We start from the raw sequence: 23,790 nt of genomic DNA, 5'->3' as shown, positions 1-23,790 counted from the left end.
GTCCTGTACAAACTATAAGCAATATTCTGGCTTTGTGTAAGTATGTGTTGCCATAGATGACTTTAGCTGAAGCCAGAATATGGTCCTATACTATTCCATTTAGGAAAAACTTCCCCCACCTCTGAACTTGAATATACCTTCTGCTAATCTAGTCAATGAAAGATGAACATTCCATGGCTAAATATATAACCCTGCCTCTGGATATCCTACTCAATGAGACAATACAGTAAATTCCATAAGTGCTCGGTTCTCTGACTCCTATTGAAATCAACAGTAGTTATGGTGCACTTTACACTTCATGGGATTGGGACTTAAGAGAAGTTTCCAGACAGAATATTCTTTTACGAACAGAAAGCTGTCTCCTTTGTAGTTCTTGGTCACATAAAGAAAGTGCCTCTTGAAGGGCAATTACCAAAAGCAAAACATTTTCACTTGATAAGTAAACTGGGCTGTTTTTTTTCTGCCAAATCAGCAATGTCTGACAACAAAAGAGACACACCAACCCCAGGAGACAGCCTGTCTGTCAAGTACTTTTCTAGGGGCTTGCTTAATTTGATTTAGCATGCACATAACAAAACTACCATGTGTCACAATTTAATATGCCACATAGCATGCTGCAGCACTGACATTTTCAGACTCATGAAATCCCATATGTAAATTTTTGCATTTAAGGAAAGTCATTGTCTCCACCTCCCTGGTTATCACAACAATCACTTGAATGGGCAATAAGCCCAGGTCTTGTCCTGAGTGTTTTGATAAGCTGTTGATAAACGAATGGGGCAGTGAGCTTGTATATAAACCACAAGGCTTGTGTGTCTGAACACTGGCGAGGGACTTGACAACTCCATATTTAGCAACTCAGGAGTCACACAAAGATGTTTCCTGCAGCACAGATGCTCTTTGCTCTGAGTAGCTTCCTAAGATTGACAATGGGTTTTGACATTGGATTATCCACTAAGTGTGTAGCAATACCTATGGAGATGGGCATGTGCCACAGCATTGGTTATTCTGAAATGAGGCTTCCCAACCTGATGGGACACACAAGTATGGCAGAGGTTATTCCAAAATCTGCTGAATGGCACCACTTTGTGGAAACTGGCTGCCACCCTCATGCAAGGACATTCTTGTGCTCTCTGTTTGCGCCAGTCTGTTTAGATACGTAAGTACCATGTCATGTTCTAAAATCCTGCCTTGTGTACCTGAATAGATATCAATCTGAATGCATGTTGTTAATCTTAAAATGAAGATAATTCTCAGCCAAATTGTTTCTCTTTTGCTGAAGCATTATTTATTAACTTTTCTTTTGCCTGCCTGTTCCAGGAAAAAATTCCACACAAGTGTTCTACTTAAACGTTGGTCAAGATGTAAAAAAAAAAAGAGAGAGAGAGAGCGCTGTGATCAAACAATGTTGGGTTTTATTTAGTTTGATTGCTGTGTTATTCATTTTAATAATTTAGGGTCCAATCCAACTACTGCTGAAATCACTTATTGGACATAGAAGTAGGCCCTTATTGAGTGCCTATCAAAAATAACATACAGGCATTTTTCTTTAAACAATGCATGAATTCTAAAAGCCAGCCCAAGGCCCAGATACAGAACCTTCAGCAGCACCCTCTGTCTGTGTAGAATTGCATCACTGATGAAGACTGAGGATGTTAAACGCTGACGTGTAAGAAAGACTTGCACAACTCTGTACAGAATTTACTGTAGGAATAATCACTATTGTCACTGACTTCCAATAAATTTAGCTGATTGGACCTGATTTTTATTTTTTCACAGCTTCATCCATCCTTGTAGGAGTATGTGTGTCGCTGTTCGTGACAGCTGTGCTCCTCTGCTCCTCTGCCATGGACTGTCTTGGCCTGACAGTTTGGACTGTGATCGTTTCCCTGCTGATGAGGACATGTGTCTAGCATCTCTTAGCAAAGAATACAAACATATTCATAAAGGTAGATGGAGTAGATGGGTGGGAGGGCTGTGAGCTCTTTTAAAATCAAGTGTACAGAATCAATCAAATACAACTTGAGGGACAAATTTTTAAAACAGTCTCTTGTAAATAGTCATTTCCATGGGTGCACATTTATTCAGTTTGTGCATGCATGCAGATCCATTTTGCACCCCATCCTGTGAAGTGCTGAACACCTTCAGTGTAAACTGGGCCAGATTTTAATTGGTATAATCAGTATAACTCCACTGAAGTCAAGGAAGGATGGTCAGAAGGCAGGAGGAAGGCTAATACAATCATGCATATATGCAGCATAATCAACACTGTATCAATAGAGGTCAATGTATTTTATTTATTTACTGATAGGCGTGTCTATGGCCCTCATCACCATGTATTTGAGTACTTCATATACACAATAAATTTGCCTCACAACAGCTCTGTGAGGTAGGGAAGGATTCCCATTTTAGTTCTGGGAAACTGAGGCACAGAGAGATTAATGCCCAGATTTTAGCACCCAGCAGCTCCTCTTAAAGTCACCTTTGGAAATCTGGCCATAAGTGACTTGCCCAAACTCAGACAGGAAGCCTGTGGCAGAACCAATACCATTTCCTGAGCCCTAGTCCAATGCCTTAACCACAAGATCTTCCTTCTAATGAATTTAGTATAGCATCACCAATAGATTTGCTCCAATACACATACCATAAATGGTACAAATTGATACCCTTGTCATTCTTAGCAAGGACTGAATGGGCATGGAAAATGAAACCCCTTTTCATCCATAGAAGGGGGCCCATTTTCAGAGTACTGTCTGGAAGCTTGCCTATGTCACACCTGTTCTGTGATTAAGTGGAGAACATCACCAGGGCCGGCTTTAGGAAGTGCGGGGCCCGACTTGACTACCCGGCGGCGGCGGGTCCTTCACTCGCTCTGGGTCTTCCGCGGCACTGAAGGACCCGCCACCGAAGTGCCGCTGAAGACCCGGACCGCCGCCGGGTGAGTAAAAATTAAAAAGTTAGGCGCTCTTCTTTAGGGCGCGGGGCCCTCTTAGGCACGGGGCCTGATTCGGGGGAATTGGGGGAATCAGCCTGAAGCCGGCCTTGAACATCGCTCTTCAGGCCTGTCACTCTAGCACTTAGTGTCATTGGCACTAAATTCAGACAAAGGACAAAACTTAACGAGACTTTAATATTTCTTACCAGAATTGCCAAAGCCTATATGCCAGACCTGCCCAGCAGTGGAGGAATTCTTTACACAGAAAAGAGTACTAGATGTTTTCTGTGCCAACAACTTTGGTAAGTTCTTGTTAGTATATGTATGATTAAAGACACTATTATTTTGATTCCTGAATAGTGGACATACTTTGTCACTTCAGATGTATTCAAAAACTATCTCTAATATAATTGGTAGTTTGTGAGGGGACATCACGTGCTAAATCCTGATCCCACTAAAGTCAATGAGAGTTTGGTCACCAATTTCAGGGTGTGCGTGTGTGTGTCAGGATTTAGCCCCAAATGAATATTTTCTGGAACTTTTTTCTCCTATAAACCATATACAAATAGGTCCTATGCTGATTTCTTTTGAATGATGAGGTTGCCTTATTGTCTATTTTATAACCAAGTGGCTTTTTTATTCTAGTCTAGTTTGCTGTACTTTACTGCAGTGTACTTTATGGATAACATCTGTGGCAAAGGAGTGAAGTGGCTTTTTTTGGTAGTTAAAACCAAAAGAAAGCTGAGGCACTTGGCTGTTTGACATTAAGAGGAAAGTTCCTTACTGAGTGTGTACATGTGCATTATTCCTGTTAACCACACAAAGCAAGATTCAGTAAACAGTAACATTAAAAAAAATCTTACCTGATGAGGGTTGAAAGTTCTGGCTGCTGCCTCATTGGGGTTCCACTGACAATACTTTGAGATTACAGCTAGAAGCCTCTTCCAGAACCCCCAGAAGTCAATGCTAAGGCCTGGTCCACACTAACCCCCCACTTCGGACTAAGGTACGCAAATTCAGCTACGTTAATAACGTAGCTGAATTCGAAGTACCTTAGTCCGAACTTAACGCGGGTCCAGACGCAGCAGGGAGGCTCCCCCGTCGATGCCGCGTACTCCTCTCGCCGAGCTGGAGTACCGGCGTCGACGGTGAGCACTTCCGGGATCGATCCGGGATCGATTTATCGCGTCTAGACCAGACGCGATAAATCGATCCCAGAACATCGATTGCCTGCCGCCGGACCCGGAGCTAAGTGTAGACGTACCCTTAGACTTGTATTGACTTCAGTTGACTTTGGATCAGGCCTTAGGAGAAGCGTGTGTGGAAATGCAATAATGCAGTTGGATGTGGGGAAAGAGCTGGATGGGAAGCTTTATTGAGAAAGGGAAGAACTAAAGAAGGTGGAGCAAAGAGCAGGCAGCAGTAGCCAGATATTTTGCTGGTTGATTCTGCTGAAAAATGGACAAAGTCACAATTTCAATAAGACCATCTGGGATACTGGATTGCCCTACAAAGCTGGAATACCAGTGTGCTGGAACATCTGGTCACCCTAGTAGTTGGACACATGCAGTGTCACTAAAGATATATGACAGTGATCTTTGTGGGGTTACATTTTCCTGATTATGTGATTCACTGAAAAACTTCTCTTATTTATGTCCCTCTTAAAATACTGCCATAATCAATGGCAATGACCCAAAACAAAGGTATGGCCTAATACTTATTCTGTAGAATACACTATGGATCCCTCCACTGCTCATTAGGCAGTATTCCTTGCTACATTTAAATAGTTAAAGCAACTTATGTGTTTTTTTCCCCCAGCGGTGAAGGTAAAGCTGTCCAAAAAGAGAACAGTTTCTGGTGATCAGGAGTATAATATTGAATGCCAGGTGGAATTCATCAACCAGGGTTTGCTCTTGCCTTATGATACTCGGAATATGATACAACAGTGGTTGCTTATGAATGAAAATTGTACTCAGAGGATGACCCAAACCTACCGCCCCATGGTGTATCTCATTGTGGGGAATATTGAGGAGGGTACCGTTTTAGTAAACCAAATTTACCGCTGGCAGAGGAGGGACTCCCAGCTGACTTTGGCCACACGGAAGTGGAAACACCATAAATGTTTATAAATATTTATCTTGTGGTCCCTGATACATGTAAAAGGTGACTACACTCCTCATACCAATGCCATCTTGTAAATAGAAATGTATTATAAATGCAATGTAAAGTCTTAATGTAATTTTTTTTAAATATGTTATAATAGGTTGAATTCAACCTGGGTGTAAGTGGACATAAGTTCTGTGTGGTAAATGGTCCAGCCACTTTGGCCCAGCATGTATAAATGTGTATCCTCAGATTGTTGTGAAAAATCTTGCATAAAATGTATAACACTGTCATAAAACACTTGCTTATGCAAATCATAACAATGAATGCTTCTAATGCTGTTTGAGGTGCTCAGCACATCTGAAAATCTGTCTGTTTACAGTTTCTTAAGTTTTTTGTATTGCTCATCACTGTAATATCTCAGTATTGACTTTTACATGCCTAACTGTGATTTTAGGTGCCGAATTTTAGGCACCTGCTTTGATAAAATTTGGCCTAGATCTACACTAATAATCTACTTAATTTCTTACATTGATGGAGTGTTTTAAAAGAAGGTGGCCCTCTACTGGACATTTCTATATGGATAAAATGGTTTCCTTTTCTGTCAAATAGACATCAGTTTGAGTGCCTCAGGGCCAAAGGGCCTCAGCCTCAGAAGGACATGGTTGGATGGCTAGTTTTATTTTATAATGGGTAGCACTTACAATACTATAGTATTAATATTTTAATGCATAAGACGAGTACAGTTTTTGAAAAAGTAATTTCTTTATTTTGTGTGATCATTTTGAAAGTGTACACTCCTACTGGAATCTGAATCAGAACTTTGCTGAATGTATTTAGTCTGTTTTCATTTTATTAATTAAAATAAAACATTTGTTACTTTAAAAAATCAACACAGGTGCTCTGCCAGCTGTCTCTGGGAATTACACAGGACTAAGACAACTGCAAAAGGCACTGCTAATATTCAAGAAATGTAAAACATTATACTGCCCAAATGATTGTAATTAGCATCATCAGTTGTAGTATGCCTGTGCTAATCTTAAAAAACAGTAGTGATGGATGGGGCTCAGCTTAATTTCAAACACATAAGAACTAATTTCATAAATATGTATAATCAGCACAAAAACATGTAATAGCTACTGCATAAATTATCAGCTACACCAGTAATATGCTACCTCTTGTGTTCGTATGTTTAAAAAAGAATCTGGAATTTTAAAGCAAGGTCCTGTCTAAGGTCCCAACTACATCTGCTAGCACATGATCCTCAACCATGCTCCAGGGCATCCTTATTAAAACTAAGCAAATAGTTTTTTAGTGATTCATTAATCTCCCTCTTGTTCACTTACATACAAAAAATTAAAAATCTAGCTTACACTTAGCTAATATATACAACTTTGTGTTCCTATCATTGTTAGCCCTGGCTTCTCTCCTCCCACCATTATGTCTTATACTCACCTGTCACATATTGTCCTTACTTAGACCCCAATCCTTTAATAAACTCTTTGATTGAGTCTACCCTTACAGAGCTCATTGGGGACTGTAAGCTCTCTGGGGCAGGGACTGTCTTCTGTCCCATGTTGTTCAGTTCCCAGCACTATGGAGTCCCACTCTTTGCCTAAGGCCAATAGTAACAACATGGCTTCTTTTTACCAGTGAGGACAAGAAAATACGGGACTGAATCAGATCTGAATAAACCCACTTCCTTCCCTGACGAACCGAGGGACGCACCCCACCCATGTACTTATTCTCTACACCAATATTGACTTGGACTCTTAATATATTCCATGGGTGGCATACCCGAGCCTATCTATCCACTGATGCTTTAAAAACTCCCACACCCCAATCTGGATCTATGCTGGTTATGTGATATGTATGTACCTCGTGAACCTTGTAACCGATACTCGCAATCCCCCATAACCCAAGCCCGACCCCAGATGTACAGTACCTTCCCTCTTGTGTAAATTTGATTTCAAACATTAACTTTAATAAAATATTTTTTAAGCTGTTTGCCCATCCATACTGGCAAAAAAAAGTTGTATTTAAACTGTTATAACAGTATCCCCTATTCATAACAGAGAGTTGTGTACAAGCATGTTTATTCAAGTAGTGCAGATAGGCCCCAATATGAATCTTTTCTAGTAATTAAAATCCATATGGCATAGAAGTTTCTGTATATATTATGGAACTCTTGTTATGAATTGAGTAGTGTTGTTACTGGGAAAAATCCCATCCTTAGGTAGGTGTCCACAATTCCCATTGACATTAATTAAATGTAAATCATTTGCCAGAGGATGTTGTGAAGGCCAAGACTATAACAGGGTTCAAAAAAAGAACGAGATAAATTCATGGAGGGTAGGCCCATCAGTGACTATTAGCCAGGATGGGCAGGGATGGTATCCCTAGCCTCTTTTTGCCAGAAGCTGGGAATGGACAACAGGGAATGGATCACTTGATGATTACCTGTTCTGTTCATTCCCTTTGGGGCACCTGGCATGGTCACTGCCAGAAGACAGGATACTTGGCTAGATGGACCTTCGGTCTGACCCAGTATGGTCATTCTTATGTTCTTATATACATGCATCTGAACCAGAGCTAGCCCATAGTTTGATATTATGGACTGGAAAACTAATACAGATTGAAAAATATCCAGAAGCTGAAACTTGGAAGCTGTGTTGTATAATGAAGCAACTGGTTAAAAAAGCATGTTGTTCAAAAGCTCAGGTCATTCTGTCCTGTGGCTTGTTTGTCAATCTCTGGTGATACAATGGTAAATATTTAAAGAACTCTGTCAGTGCTTATACAAGTACCAACTCCCCCATAAAGGTCGCATAAAAAGGCTCTCTTCAATGTAACAGTCACACCCAGCAGTTGGTGACCCATTTTAGAAGCACAATAGCTCTCAGAATGGTCAGCAACATCACTAACCTGGTTTTGATCATACTAAAAGGTACATTTTGAGTATGATCTACAGGGAATTAGATTCGTGGTTCTTTATAAAAAATAAAATGGGTTATTTCCTTAGTTTATTTACCTTTATATTGGGGGATTTAGTCAGGGTTTAGGTTGGAGGGTTTTGATGGATTATGGCAAAAAAGTTTAATAAAATACTCCTGTTTTAAACCGTCCCTGTTTGGGAGTGTAACAAAGACTGGCCCAGAAAACACATTTAGAACAATCCCTGACAAAGGGGCTGATACCAGTTTGCACTAATGATATGTTTACGCTACAGCGGCACAGCTGCAGCGTGGCAACTGTGCCGCTGTAGCGTAGACACTTGCTACAGCGATGGAAGGGATTTTACCTTGAGAGGTGGTAGCTAGGTCCAAGCAAGAATACTTCTGTTGACTTACCAGTGTCTATACTGGGGTTTAGGTCAGCGGACTGTCTCTGAGGGTGTGAATTTTTCACACCCCTGAGCGACATAGCTAGGTTTCAGGTGTAGATCAGGCCTAAGTTTATTTACACAGCTCTGGTAGTGTAAAGGGGCCTCAGAATGGATATAACTTACATATTTACCCACCATAAAACCTCTTTACACATGAGAGAGGTGTAAAGTGGCCTTAGTGTAATGAAAACCAGAACCTTTAAGTTTCCTCAGTGAGGTTCACACACACACACACACTGCCCTGCCCCTCACACATACACACAGTGTCCTGCCACCCCTGCCCCAACACATACATAGAGTGCCCTGCTGGTGCCTCCTCCCCCACAGTGCCCTGCCACCCCTGCCCCTCACACACACACACACTCAGTGTCCTGCCCCTCACAAACACACACATACACACACACACAGAGTGCACTGCCACCCCTGCCCCAACACATACAAGAGTGCCCTGCCGGTGCCCCCTCCCCCACAGTGCCCTGCCACCCTTGCCCCTCATACACACAGTGTCCTGCCCCTCACACACATACACAGAGTGCACTGCCACCCCTGCCCCAACACATACACAAAGTGCCCTGCCGGTGCCCCCGCCGTCCCAGTGAACTGCCACCCTTGCCCCTCATACACACAGTGTCCTGCCCCTCACACACATACACAGAGTGCACTGCCACCCCTGCCCCAACACATACACAGAGTGCCCGGCCGGTGCCCCCGCCATCCCAGTGAACTGCCACCCTTGCCCCTCATACACACAGTGTCCTGCCCCTCACACACATACACAGAGTGCACTGCCACCCCTGCCCAACACATACACAAAGTGCCCTACCGGTGCCCCCGCCGTCCCAGTGAACTGCCACCCTTGCCCCTCATACACACAGTGTCCTGCCCCTCACACACATACACAGAGTGCACTGCCACCCCTGCCCCAACACATACACAGAGTGCCCGGCTGGTGCCCCCGCCATCCCAGTGAACTGCCATCCTTGCCCCTCATACACACAGTGTCCTGCCACCCCGCCCCAACACACACACACTGCCCTGTACGTCACACACAAAGTGCCCAGCCCCACTAGTCCCTCGCACACACGGTGCTCTGCCATCCCTAGTTCGCTCTCTTTCTCTCACACACACGCCCTACCATGGAACTCCTCCCTCAGAGATCGGTCACGTGAGCCACTTCAATGAGAAGGACGAATGAGGGAGGTGGAGCTGGAGCTGGTTGGGGGGGGGGGGTGTCACTCCGGATTAATGGGCTGACAAAGGAAACAGGAAGAGAAGACAAAGGGGCCACGCCGCAGCAGCGGTACAAAGACAGCCCAGGTAGGGGACGCAAGGCCCCAGCTCAGAGCAAAGATACAGTACTCCCCCCTTCTCCTTTGCACCCCTCCTTCCCCCGAGGGGCGGTAACCTGAAGCCCTGTACCACCTCCACCCCTAAAGCCCAGGCACAGCCCGGGAAGAGAACGAGGAGTCCATGGCCTTCTCCTCCCGCAACCTGCACCGTTCTTCTATGCGCGCCCGCCCCCACGTGGTGGTTGCCTTCCTGCAGGACTGGTGCATTCTCATACCCTCTCCCCCAACTTCTTTTTATGTGTTTGCACGGCTGAGCCAAGCGGTCTCACGGCCTTTTGTGGGGTGCCACTGACCTCGGGTTATGGTGTGAGAGCGCTGGAGCTTCACTAGCATCCCGTGTTCAGACAACTCGCTCTTCGGATTATTTTTACTGGTGGAGGGTGGGGTGACTGGATGATTTGATTTTGCAGTTGGTCCTGCTGCAGACACGCGATCTATTTAAATAATAGGGCAACCCCGTGTAATTTAGACGTTCTAAAATAAACTGATACGAGACTGAACTGGAAAGCTGAGCTGATATGGGCAGTTCTAGGTTACATATTAACATCCCACTGACTGATCTCTGGTCCTTGCCTTTGATGACACCAGTTTATTGTTTTGCATTTGAATTTCCTGTATGTCATTTTATATCCGTTTTTTAAATTAATTTCTTTTTATGTCCATAAAACGCATCCTTCTAAAAGTAAACCTTATAAAGGTTAACGTGATAAATTATGATAACTGTAATTGCTATGGTATAAATAATAACACTTTGGTTTCACCAATCTGAGGATTACCCAATATTTCACAAACATACATTCAGACCTGACAGATAGGTATGTATTGCAATGTTACAGTTTGGATAACAGAGAGTCTAGTGCTCTAATGGCAACAATGTTGCTGCGTATTCAGACAATTGCAGGGCAATTTTCTGCCTGAATATGCACAAATGTATCTTGGGTTGTCTGTTTTGTTTTGTTTAGCAATGGCTTCAGGAACAGCTTTGATTTACGATGATGAAATGACAAGTTGCAAACTACTTTGGGATGAGTAAGTCAGCTGCAGATTTGCTGCATTTTTTTTTATCAACAATCCGTTATTTGAGAGTTTTTAGAAATGCTGTATACAAGAGCTATGGGTGGCCCTGATTTCCATTTTGTGAGCTGCATTTTCTTGGGACCCAGAGAGTATTATGATTTTATCGCTTTTGATCAAAAGTAGAATCCTGCTGTAAATCCCTTTTTCTTTGCTGGCCTTGAGCATTATTTATCTCTGATACTCTTTTCATTTGAGTACTCCTGCCTTCTTTATTTTGGGTCTCTATCTCTATTTTTTTATTGATTTTTTTTTTTTTGGCTTTGTTCTTAGTTGGTTACACTCCTGATGTTTTTAAAGAGCCACATAAAATTCCTTTTTACTCTTGCATTTTTATAACCAAAAAATGTTTGTTGTTCCCACACCTCCCCAATTCCACAAACTGGAAAGTTTTCAAATATCTTTTTTCTTTCATTCACCCCTACAAGAAAAAGGAATCTTCTCACAATGAAATATTTAAGCCTAAGCATCCCTGAAGAGGATTTATAATAAACCTTGTTGATATTGTATTGTAACAAGATAATTATTGTTTATTTGTAGCCCTGAGTGTGATATTGAAGTGCCGGAAAGATTGTTATCCTCCTATGAGCAACTTAAACATTATCATCTTGTGGAAAGATGTATCCATGTACCTGTCAGGGAAGGAACCGAAGAAGAAATTATGTTGGTTCACAGGTGTGATATCAAGTATAATGTTAATTTAATCACCTGGATCCTATTTGATCTTTACAAAAACTGTTCATATATTTTGCTGCTATGAAAGGTCCTGACCCAAATCTCACTGAAATCAATTGAAGGATTCCCGCTAATATCAGTGGGGAATGGATCAGGCCTAAAATGATAGACTGGCTAGATCTAGGTGTAGTGGGGGCAGGTGCTGAACAAACTTCCCTGCACAAGTCTGTAATGCACCTGAATCCTGTCCAACAATTTTCTTGCTTTTCCTATTCTGGGCTTCTTTTGAGCAGAGATTGCCAATTGTATACAGCACTAACTGTGTGCAACTGAGGCTCTGTACATGTAAAACTTTAAAAGTAATCTTTAAACAAAACTGGTCCAACTTTGCCAGAACAAATGAACACAGGAAAAATGGGGATTTGTATAAATCAAATAGGAAGAGATGTTGAAGAGAAAAGGAGGGGAAATTATCCAAGATAAATTGAATCAAATAGAAAGGCATTGTATTTAATTCTGCAGAAGGCCCTGGGCCCAGAGGGACTGTGGCATACATACTCAGAGAGGGTGCCCCAGAGATGGGATTCCTGAATTCAGAAGGCCCTGGCTGTAGCCCTGGCCCAGACTTAATTGTGCCATGTTGTGCAGTGGTTTTTCAGTATGGGCAAAAGTTGATTGTACATTAGGATGAAACCACCAAGCTCAATTTTACTTGTGATCTGAATCTGGATTGATGCACAGGCATGTAGAAAATCAGGCCCAAAAGAGGTCAGAGGCCAACATGGTGAGCCACTCTGCCACCTGCCTCCCTCAAAAGACATGTAAAGTTCTTACTCTTCCTAGGGGATACCGTAATGGATTGGGACTCAAGAGACCTGGGTTCTATTCCTAGCTCTGCCATTGGCCTGCTGGGTGTCCTTGAGCAAGTCTTGTTTTTTTTTTTTTCACATTAGTAGAGATTTTTCAGGCATATCTGAGCTCAGTTAACCTGCTTTCTCTTTTTTTTTATTAAAGTTCAGAATACTTGGAAGTTGTAAAGAGCACCCAGACAATGAATGAAGAAGAACTCCGAAGAGTCTCAGAAAATTATGATGCTGTTTACTTTCATCCGGTATGTGGGCATGGCCATTTCCCTGTTGTGATTTATATAAGTGTTTCTACTGTTGTGTTAGAAATCCACTTTTTATAGCTGGAATTAAAATAGCCAACATTTTTTGTTTGTTTAAATATACTAGTAGTTTTTTTCACGAGGTACTTACAAGTATCAGTCTAGTAGTTTTAACTGACAAACATAACAGCTCCACAGCTTCTGCTCTCTAACCACACCACCCGATTGAAGTATAGTTCTGGATTTTATTTTAAACTAATAAAAATAAGGCGACTGAGAGTTAAGGCCAACACTTTCCTCCCATAATTCTTCCCATTTTTGCCTGTGTATTGCTCATGCTTCAGAACAGTGCATGATATACACAAATATTTCTAGTAAAAGTCATAGTTGAATTTCCATTGTCAAATTCTGCTCTCAGTTACATCCAACTTCACTGGGGAGGGAACACTTCAAATAACTTGTTATAGTGATGCAAAAAATGTCAGTTATGTTTAGTTTAAACCAGCTGGTGGGTGGCTGATGATAATAATGAGATTTCTTTTCTTAGAATACTTACCGCTGTGCTAAGCTAGCAGTAGGAGCAACTTTGCAACTGGTGGACTCTGTGATATCAGGAAAAGTGCGCAATGGAATGGCATTAGTAAGGTAATGAAGCACTTAAGAGTTCTGATCCTCACAGAGGTACCGGCAGCAGGGATAAACCATGGGACCTCTTGAGCTAAATATATGAGCCTCTACTGCCTGAGCTAAAAGATATGTCTCTTAGCCATGGCTGTAGTAGGCTCATCAATCTCTTGCTGGCCTAGCCACCACTAGAGCGGGACAGGGTGCCACTCCAACCAAGCAGGGGTTACATTACTTTCAACCAAAGTTCATTCATAGTGAGTAACCATGTCAAGCTTTGTTTCAGGCCTCCAGGTCATCACAGCCAGCGAAATGCAGCCAATGGATTCTGTGTGTTCAATAATGTTGCTATTGCAGCTCAATATGCCAAAAGACGATATGGTCTTCAGAGGTTAGTGTATATTTGTCTCTGGGGTAGGTTTTCAAAAGGCACAAATGGCAGTTAGGTGCCTAACTTCCACTGAAAGTCCATAGGCTTTCTGCACCAAAGTGCCTTTAACAATCTTCTCCTCTGTCTGTTACTTACTATCCTCTTGGCTTGGGTCGCTGTGGTGGTTCTAGTGAATATTTCTTTTTGATTCATGCAGAATTCTCATTGTTGACTGGGATGTGCACCATGGGCAAGGAATTCAATATGTATTTGAAGAGGATCCCAGGTTTGTAATTTTCTTTTGCATGTCAAATTGGTTTATTTTTGGTTGCCTCTCTGTAGAATAAAACCCTTCTTATTTTGAAAATAGAAATTCCTACAAAATGCCTCTCATTCTTCTAGGTACTTCATTCTCTCTGAAATTGTATTTATTTATTCTCATTTGTCAATCAAACTGAAACAAACCTTTAAACCTAATTAAAAGTAATTTGTAACTCTACTCTAGAAAAATTGACACAACATGCGCCCTGTGGCTACCTTTGTTTGCTGATAGAAAGCTCTCTCCACACCTGTTTTCTAAAAGCTACAAACTCTGAGCCCATCAGCAAGACCCCTCTTTCGAAAATTCCCTTTCTTTGGCCCTAGAGCAGTCTATGCCAGAAACTTACAGCAAAAGTGCCCTAGCTGAATTTGACTGTTGTGCTAGACTATACAGAGCTTTTCAAATAAATGAGTGCCAGTTTGTTCAGCGATATTAGTGGAGAGAAAGATGGGGAATGTTTGTACTTAAGGCCTATTTTCATGCTTTCTGTGAAATGAGCCAGAGAGGGTCAGATGTGAAAAGATCCTTCATAACTTTTGTTTCAGTTGGGTTTGTTTCTTCTTTCTTTCAGTGTTCTCTATTACTCCTGGCATCGCTATGAACATCAGCAATTCTGGCCCTTGCTCAGAGAATCTGATTATGATGCTGTTGGTCAGGGAAAAGGAAAGGGATTCAATTTAAATGTACCTTGGAATAAGGTAAATGTTGCTTGACAGCATAACAGTGCACATTCAATAGCTTTGTCTGTCATGCATTCAGGGCAATGTCTTAGCAATTTTAGAAGTAATACTTTTGATGAGAAATGCATTGACTTGATTACTTGGCAGAGGTCACATGTTCCGGCGAATGGAATCTCTTCTGAGAAAATGACTTCCAATGTGATGATTTAAACAATCTTTCACCAATTCACACATTCCCCTTCCTTTATCTGTATGTTATTTAGTTGGGCCCCAGTACAGCAAAGCATTTGAGCACATGATGAAATCCATCCCTCTTCAGCAAAGAACTTAAGCACGTGCTTAAGACTCATTGAAGTTGAATGCTTACATACTTTGCCGAATAGGGATGGATGGCTGTACTAGGGCCTTAAAAGCTAAGGCTCCAGCTTTGTATTCTGTTCCTCCTGTTTAACCGGGGCACCTGGCTTTTCCTAAAATCTTGAAGGAACTGAGACCTGGAGCCACAAAGTGACTTAAGCATTACAGTGCTCAACATTGCAATGCCTAACTTTTAGGCACCTTGAAAACCACAAAGCCTGACTTAGGATGCGAGGCCCTCTGTACAATACTTGGGGAGAGATAGGCACCTGAGAATGGGATCCATAAAAGCCAGCACTGTAGGCGGGGCAATGGGAAATGCTGACAAGAGCGGGATGTCCTAAGTCCCTCCGCTCTTATAGAGTTAGGCACCTAAGTCCAGCCTGCAGAGAGGCACCTGTCTCTGCTTGTGGAAACCCTTTGTCTGGAGTCAGGTGACTTAGGTGCCTAAACCATTTCTTATGGCCTGTCTCACTCTGCACAAGATGGCGGAGGAAGGGAAGAGAAGGAGAGCTCCCTAATAACTTTTAGCCCTGTGATTAGGCACTCAAAAGGTGGGGGGAATCCCTGTTCAAATCTCTTCTGTTCATCAGGTAAAGGAAGGAATTGAACCAGGGTTTTCTACATCCCAGGTGAGTGCTCGAACCACTGGGCTAAAGGTTATCATCCTCACTGCCTTTTTTGTTAGTGTTAGGCATGCTCTGAGCTTGCCTACTGGATTAAAGTAAGAGGCATACCTCTGTCTGTCTTCTCCTGGTTTGAGGATCAGGTTGGAGCTTAGCCATGAGATAGGCATCTCGATGCCTGTCTTAGGCAGCAGTGTGCATGCTCAGAGACAGAAACTTACCTGCCTAAGGGACTTTTACAGCAAAAGTTTAGGTACTGAGTGAATTTAGGTACCTGTAGGGTTAGGTGGCAGCCAGGCGGGGTTTTGCGGATTGCAATGGTGTCTAAAACTGGGACATAGGCACCTGTCATGGGGTTCAGGATGCAATCCAGACCAGTGAGCAGTTGTCATCATTTGCCCTGCAACCCTGAATGCCTTACAATGCTTTGCTGTTGTAGCTCCCAGCCTGGGATGTTCACATCCTACAAACATACAGGTCACACCCTGAAGTGTCTGTGTGCTAGACAGTCCTAGTTCAGCAGCTCTGACCCCAGCAGCCTGTCTATAGCCCCACTCTGTCTTCCACCAGCCTGGGTTACAACCAGCAAGGTGACCCCAACACACTCCCAATCCCACATTTTCTCAAAGCCATGTGCTCTGCAGTGTCCAGTCCTCACCTGGACAGTGCAGAGAAATAATAAGGTTCATTTGTTTCTTTAAAGACACACAAGCACATTACAGCTTATTAACTTAATTTGAATAAATGCAGCTTTCCCTTTAAACACAGCACTGAGTTGGTTTATAGTAAAAAAAAAAAAAAATTAATGACAAGACATCAGTTAAGTGATGTCAAGTAAAAGGAATATACTTAGAAAGGGCTACAAGCAAATAAAAGTGAAAAACACACATCTAACAGTCTAAAACCCAGTCTAGCAAGGTACAGTAACTCCTCACTTAAAGTCGTCTCAGTTAATGTTGCTTCGTTGTTATGTTGCTGATCAATTAGAGAACATGCTTGTTTAAAGTTGTGCAATGCTCCCTTATAGCGTTGTTTGGCAGCCGCCTGCTTTGTCCACTGCTTGCAGGAAGAGCAGCCCGTTGGAGCTAGCTGGTGGGAGTTTGGAACCAGGGTGGACCGGCAGCCCCCCTATCAGTTCCCTGCTCCCCTAAGTTCCCTGTGCGGTAGCCGCCCAGCAAGCTATCAATTGCTGGGCAGTTCAGCTGTCCCTCCCCCCACTGCCATATGCTGCTCCTGCCCTCTGCCTTGGAGCTGCTCCCGGGAGCCTCCTGCTTGCTGGGGGGGAGGGGTACTAATGTCAGAGTAACAGAGGGTCCTGTGGCACCTTTGAGACTAACAGAAGTATTGGGAACATAAGCTTTCGTGGGTAAGAACCTCACTTCTTCAGATGCAAGAAGTGAGGTTCTTACCCACGAAAGCTTATGCTCCCAATACTTCTGTTAGTCTCAAAGGTGCCACAGGACCCTCTGTTGCTTTTTACAGATTCAGACTAACACGGCTACCCCTCTGATACTTAATGTCAGAGTGTCCCTCTCCTCCACACTCCTGCCCCCCCCACTCCTTGACCCCATCGGGCCATCTCTACAGAGCAGGGGGGGTCATTACAGGGCTCAGGACGGAGGGAGCTTGCTGGCAGTAGCTGTTGTCTCAACTTGCTGATCTACTTAAAAAGGCAGTGTTCTTAGAGTGGGGTCAGAGTACTTAAAGGGGCAATGCATCTCTCTCTCTCTCTCTCTCTCTCTCTCTCTCTCTCTCACACACACACACACACACACACACACACACACACACACACACACACACACACACACACACACACAGCATGTGTCTCTGTCTCTCTCTGCCATGCTGTCTCCCCTCCCTCCATTTGTGTTGCCTTGTAGAGTGTAAGGCTACATTAACAACAATGTGTTAACCCTTGAGGGCTCAGCCGAGTGCTAGTTCATCATTTAGCAGTAAGGCATTCCCTGGGAAATATCCCACCCTCTTCCACCCTCTGACTTCACCATCTCAACCAAATTTCACAATCATCATTGCTGTGTACAGTATTAAATTGTCTAAAATATATACTCTGTGTGTGTGTGTGTGTGTGTGTGTGTGTGTAGTCTTTTGTCTGGCGAAAAACATTTCCCTGGAGCCTAACCCCCCCCCCCCCCTTTACATTAATTCTTATGGGGAAATAGGATTCGCTTAACATTGGTTTTGCTTAAAGTAGCATTTTTCAGGAACATAACTACAACGTTAAGCAAGGAGTTGCTGTACAAGCTTTGTTCAAGATGGTTTCTCACCTACATTCAGTTACCCGAGACTTCAACCTCTCCTTGATTGACGAACCCATCTTTCTCAGCTTTCAAGAACTCTGTTCCCTTGTGTCTATCTAGCGATGGATGCCGAAGATGGCTTCTATCTTCCAAAGTTTAATAACTTTGCTTCAAGAGGCGGGATGATCTCATGCTGTTGTTCCCTTCCTGTGAGCTTCCCACCCCCTTGCATGTAAATGGGCTTCCATTTTTTGATTCCACCACGCTTAATTTACAGGAGACAGGTAAATAGTTGCATTCTATCCTGTCTGGAAAGGAACCTGTTTCACCTTGTTTAGCCACAGACTTTAAAGCATAGTATCATTTAAGTATCCATATTTCCTCATATAGTGTTGGTAAATACCTTTCACAATGATATTAATCACCAGTGTGTCATTAGCTTCCAGAAAAGACCTCTGTACACTGTATACAATACTACAGTATTATAAAAATCAGTTGATTCAGTTGCTTATCACTTGAGGTTCGCCACCCTGTGCTTATGACCAGTAAACCTTTGAAACAGATTCTTCTGAGGGTACCCCTCAAAGTAAAGTTTATTCAAGCTGTGAGGAAAGCAACATGGAATCTTGTGGTGAAGGAAGCTCCATGCTCCCCCCCCCCCCACTTGTTAGTTTAATAGCTTTGTTACCTAATGTTTAAAAGTTGACCGTCATTGTCTTTAACAGAATACTGGGCTGGTCAGAGAATCAAATACACATCGCTTTGTGTAAGTCATTCCTGTTTACCAGCTCCACTGACATACCTGATTTCAACACACTTCAGTCATCATTCCACCATATATCCATAACTCTTAATATACACCGCATACATATATCACACAAGAATATAAATGGTCAATGAGTTATTAATTTTCAAATGATACCTCACAAGGCATATTTTGTACAAAGATTATTACAATAGTATACAGGCATACTTAGGATCACAGCACCTAAAACCTTTTGTGGATCTGGCCCCTAGAAAATAAACACATTACTTTCTCAGAAAAAAGAGCTGCTTCATATCTCATGTATTGGTTTTGCAGGTTGGAATGGGGAATTCCGATTATCTAGCTGCATTTTTCCATGTGTTGCTTCCAGTTGCTTTTGAGGTAATGTTTTTGTTCTGATTTTTGAATAAAAATAATTTTAAAAAACCTTTTAAAGTGGTGTTTTTATAAATATCTGTAGGTATAGGAATGCTGTGTGCATTTGAAAAGCAGTCAGTCCATAGTTTCTACTGAAAGGAGTGGTCTGAATGACTGATGTCTGAATAGTGAAATATTGACATGAATGAGATTTTTATTTTTACATATTCAATATAAAAGGCTCTAATGAAAACAATACAAAGGCTAAGGCATGCAGCCTTTACTCAGGAAAATTCTTTATTCATGTGTGTAGTCCAGTTGACAGGGCTGGGCCCAGGGATTGCAAAAATGCCATATAATAGATCTTTGTTTTATTGTAGTTTGTTCCAGAACTTATTCTGGTCTCTTCTGGATATGATTCAGGAATTGGTGACCCTGAGGTAAGCAGTTATACAGGATTTTGCACCTTCTCTCATCTATAATTTTATTTTTAAAGTATATTTATATTTTAAATGTCATAATTGTCCAGCTATTGATAGGTAGATTTCACTTTGACCAAGTATAAAACCTCATGTTTCAGGCCTTAAACTAATCTTGAACTTTTAGGGATTAGGCTGAAACATTTATGGGTTGGTGGGGGGAGGTACAGATTTTTCCACATGTTGCACATTTGTCTGAAATATATGGTGCTGGAACCAGGATATTGGGCTACGTGGACCATGGGTGATCCACTATAGCAGTTGTTATGTTACCAGCTTTGTTGACCAAGGCTTCTATTTCTTTCTAACATTTTCCTGGTTTTTAGGGTCAGATGAATGCTACTCCGGAGTGTTTTGCTCACCTTACACATTTCCTAATGCAGTTAGCTAATGGAAGGGTGTGTGCAGTTCTAGAGGTAAAGCTTTAAACGTGTCATTTTTTGGTACATTTTGGAGGGGAGGGTCTTTGTATAAGAGCCTCACATAGCCTGGAGCTAGAAATAAAAAAGATCAGCAAAATAAATTCTTTCCCTATGCATGTAAAGCTTTACTACAATGTCTTTTTTTTTTTTTTTTTTTGAAACCAGGAATGCAAGAATGGTTAAGATTTTACAGTGCTCTCGTGAGTGTGTAGGAAAACTGCATCTCTTTTAAACACATTTTGTAGTCTACACTTTTGAGAGAGAGAGAGAGAATGTATATGATGATTTTATATTCTGATTTAAAAAAATAAGGCTTTCAATGTGGGTTCATAGTGCTTGTGCACAGCAAACTGGAGTGCTATTCCAAACCATATCAGATCCATTAAGAACAAGGCTGCATTATGGACATTTTTGCTAGTAAACCTTGTCCCAGTAGAGCTTTTAAAGACATCTGCCTAAGTACATATTTACCCAGTAATGGAGTCCTTTATTGATTTCTCATTGTATTTATTAAAAAACCTCTACATGACCTACTGCTGTTGAAAGCTCTCTTTTTAACTAAGAAAATATTTTATCTTTCTGAACATTTCATGGTGCATCCTTCAAACTCACCCTCTCGATAGTATCCTAAAGAACTGATGGCTCTTTTGGGCATGTAGAGTTTGTAGAGATATTACTACTCACTCAAGGCATCCAAGCCTGGTTTCTTTCCTAAGGCGAACCCATTTCTCACCCTCATTCTCCATTAAATAGTGACAAAGAGTGCTCTTGCAACTTATAGACTAACAGACATATTGGAGCATAAGCTTTTGTGGGTGAATACCCACTTCGTCAGACGCATGTGGTGGAAATTTCCAGAGGCAGGTATAAATATGCAGGCAAGAATCAGTCTAGAGATAACGAGGTTAGTTCAACCAGGGAGGATGAGGCCCTCTTCTAGCAGTTGAGGTGTGAACACCAAGGGAGGAGAAACTGCTTTTGTAGTTGGCTAGCCATTCACAGTCTTAGTTTAATCCTGAGCTGATGGTGTCAGATTTGCAAATGAACTGAAGTTCAGCAGTTTCTCTTTGGAGTCTGGTCCTGAAGTTTTTTTGCTGCAGGATGGCTACCAGCTGCAACCCAAGTACCTCACCCCTGATGGGCCACCAGGCCAGCCACATCTCATAATTTTAACACATGCTATTTGTGATATTGCCTGACCCTAGTTACAATCCATTAGTCTTAGCAGAAAGGCCAAGAACTGAAAGAGCATGCAAAGTAAAATAACTGGAAAAGGCTCTTGTACATCAAAATTAATGTATATTGGTCTTTTACCATTCTATACCTGTCAATGGATGAATGCTGGATTTCAGTCTCCAGAGGTGTCAGTGTTGCAACTTTTGAGCACTAAGGTATATATCAGAATAGATACTTGCAGATGAAAATGAGTTTAGTAGAGATAAAGCATCAAGGGTAAGATTGCTCACCCCCCACTCTGACCATTCTATATTGGGTAAGAGGGCCGGAGCAATATAAAGGGGTCCTAAAATTCCTTGTTCCAGCTGGCTGAGGAGTCCCCTTGTGAAAGCACTCTAGGATCCTGCGAGGTGGAAGGGTCCCAGAGCTCAGGCTATAGCCCGAGCCCAAACATCTACACTGCAATTAAACAACCCCTGAGAGCCCGAGGCAGAGGCCAGCCGTGGGTTTTTAATTGCAGTGTAGACATACCCTTAGTGGCTCAGTACAGAATTTCACCCTAAGTTTCCCAATTGGTGTTTTTTTTTTTTTTTGTAAGATCATAACTGATTTCCAGTGATGCATTCAAACCAGATTATGCTTATTGGTGTCATTTCACAATGACGTATTTTAACAAGTTCACAGAATCGTAGAATATCAGGGTTGGAAGGGACCTCAGGAGGTCATCTAGTCCAACCCCCTGCTCAAAGCAGGACCAACACCCACTAAATCATCCCAACCAGGGCTTTGTCAAGCCTGACCTTAAAAATCTCTGAGGAAGGAGATCCCACCACCTCCCTAGGTAATCCATTCCTGTGTTTCACCATCCTCCTAGGGAAATAGTGTTTCCTAATATCCAACCTAAACCTCCCCAACTGCAACTTGAGACCATTACTCCTTGTTCTGTCATCTGCTACCACTGAGAACAGTCTAGATCCATCCTATTTGGAACCCCCTTTCAGGTACTTGAAAGCAGCTATCAAATCCCCCCTCATTCTTCTTTTCTGCAGACTAAACAATCCCAGTTCCCTCAGCCTCTTCTCATAAGTCATGTGCTCCAGCCCCCTAATCATTTTTGTTGCCCTCCGCTGGACTCCTTCCAATTTTTCCACATCCTTCTTGTAGTGTGGGGCCCAAAACTGGACCCAGTACTCCAGATGAGGCCTCACCAATGTTGAATAGAGGGGAATGATCATGTCCCTCGATCTGCTAGCAATGCCCCTACTTATACAACCCAAAATGCTGTTAGCCTTCTTGGCAACAAGGGCACACTGTCGACTCATATCCAGCTTCTCGTCCACTGTAACCCCTAGGTCCTTTTCTGCAGAACTGCTTCCTAGCCATTCGGTCCCTAGTATGTAACGGTGAATGGGATTCTTCCGTCCTAAGTGCAGGACTCTGCACTTGTCCTTGTTGAACCTCATCAGGTTTCTTTTGGCCCGATCCTCCAATTTGTCTAGGTCCCTCTGTATCCTATCCCTACGCTCCAGCGTATCTACCATTCCTTCCAGTTTAGTGTCATCTGCAAACTTGCTGAGGGTGCAGTCCACGCCATCCTTGAGATCGTTAATGAAGATATTGAACAAAACTGGCTCCAGGACCTACCTTGGGGCACTCTGCTTGATTCCGCTGCCAACTAAACCTGGAGCCATTGATCACTACCTGTTGAGCCCGACGATCTAGCCAGCTTTCTATCCACCTTATAGTCCATTCATCCAGCCCATACTACTTTAACTTGCTGGCAAGAATACTGTGGGATGCTGTATCAAAAGCTTTGCTAAAGTCAAGGAATAACACCTCCACTGCTTTCCCCTCATCCACAGATCCAGTTATCTCGTCATAGAAGGCAGTTAGGTTAGTCAGGCATGACTTGCCCTTGGTGAATCTATGCTGACTGTTCCTGATCACTTTCCTCTCCTCTAAATGCTTCAGAATTGATTCCTTGAAGACCTGCTCCATGACTTCTGACTAAGTGTTTCCAGACTGAAACAGAAACTGTAGCTGACTATTTATTTCCGTGGCACTAGCTATTAGATCCTACTTTCTGTTTAGCTAACATGCAAGCATATTTCAAAAGCTGGGTGTAGAATATTTTTAAATGAAAAAATATACTTTGTACAAGCATGTTTTACAGGTAGTTTATTTACTATGCATTTGTTCTTTGCATTACACAAAACATAGTTTAATTTTCCCAGGGTGGATACCATTTGAAATCATTGTCTGAATCAGTCTGCATGACTGTAAAAACTTTGCTTAGAGACCCTCTCCCCCAGATCTCTGGAGAAATGGCACCATGCTTAAGGTATGGCTCAAGAAATACTTTGTTTCATGCTATATGTGTCTGTTCTTATTGCTATTTGAGTGTGAGCTAGAAATCAAGTCATATGGGCATTTCATAATATTTTTTCTACTTTTATCATCAAGCCTAAAAGTGTAAAGAAAACTACCTTAAAACCTAAATGTGGGAAACAGAACATTTCATTAAAAATGCTACAATTTCCAGAAAATAATAAAAATTCTCATTCCTCACATTCTTAATCCTGATGCTCAAAAATATTAAACAATACAATGATGATGATATTGATAAATGCAAATTAAGAAGTTAGGCCCCAGTTCAGAAAGGTACTTAAGCACATGCCTAGCCTTAAGCACATGAATAGTTCCATCAATGGGACAGTTAAG

General features: G+C 42.2%; 2 protein-coding genes across 5 annotated transcripts in view; both read left to right on the top strand.

The window, feature by feature from the left end:
• The first annotated feature begins 749 nt into the window (after nt 1-749).
• On the top strand, nt 750-7,053 carry LOC122172569 (secreted frizzled-related protein 2-like). The gene is made up of 4 exons (XM_042844184.2): nt 750-1,159; nt 1,780-1,949; nt 3,145-3,237; nt 4,754-7,053. Exons 1-4 carry the CDS (start codon nt 876-878, stop codon nt 5,062-5,064), a joined length of 858 nt encoding a protein of 285 aa, XP_042700118.2. The 5' UTR covers nt 750-875; the 3' UTR covers nt 5,065-7,053.
• A 2,526-nt stretch (nt 7,054-9,579) lies between these two features.
• The window catches only part of HDAC10 (histone deacetylase 10), a 34,280-nt gene continuing 20,069 nt past the window's right edge, over nt 9,580-23,790 (top strand). For 3 of the 4 annotated variants that reach the window (XR_010589953.1, XR_010589951.1, XM_008172883.4), the window contains exons 1-12: nt 9,580-9,740; nt 10,735-10,801; nt 11,387-11,521; nt 12,536-12,632; nt 13,177-13,274; nt 13,540-13,644; nt 13,841-13,909; nt 14,517-14,643; nt 18,951-19,016; nt 19,373-19,432; nt 19,798-19,887; nt 23,304-23,410. Coding sequence is in view for 2 of the 4 variants with exons in the window: in XM_008172883.4 (XP_008171105.3) it covers nt 9,602-9,740; nt 10,735-10,801; nt 11,387-11,521; nt 12,536-12,632; nt 13,177-13,274; nt 13,540-13,644; nt 13,841-13,909; nt 14,517-14,643; nt 18,951-19,016; nt 19,373-19,432; nt 19,798-19,887; nt 23,304-23,410 (1,160 nt within the window). In the remaining 2 variants the exon portion in view is untranslated. The remainder of the gene's footprint in view (nt 9,741-10,734; nt 10,802-11,386; nt 11,522-12,535; nt 12,633-13,176; nt 13,275-13,539; nt 13,645-13,840; nt 13,910-14,516; nt 14,644-18,950; nt 19,017-19,372; nt 19,433-19,797; nt 19,888-23,303; nt 23,411-23,790) is intronic. The other variant, XM_042844192.2, reaches the window with a different exon arrangement.

The sequence above is a fragment of the Chrysemys picta genome, chromosome 1 (genome assembly GCF_011386835.1).
Source record: "Chrysemys picta bellii isolate R12L10 chromosome 1, ASM1138683v2, whole genome shotgun sequence".
In the NCBI taxonomy this organism is placed as follows: Eukaryota; Metazoa; Chordata; order Testudines; family Emydidae; genus Chrysemys; species Chrysemys picta.
This window is presented reverse-complemented; position numbering and strand designations above follow the sequence as displayed.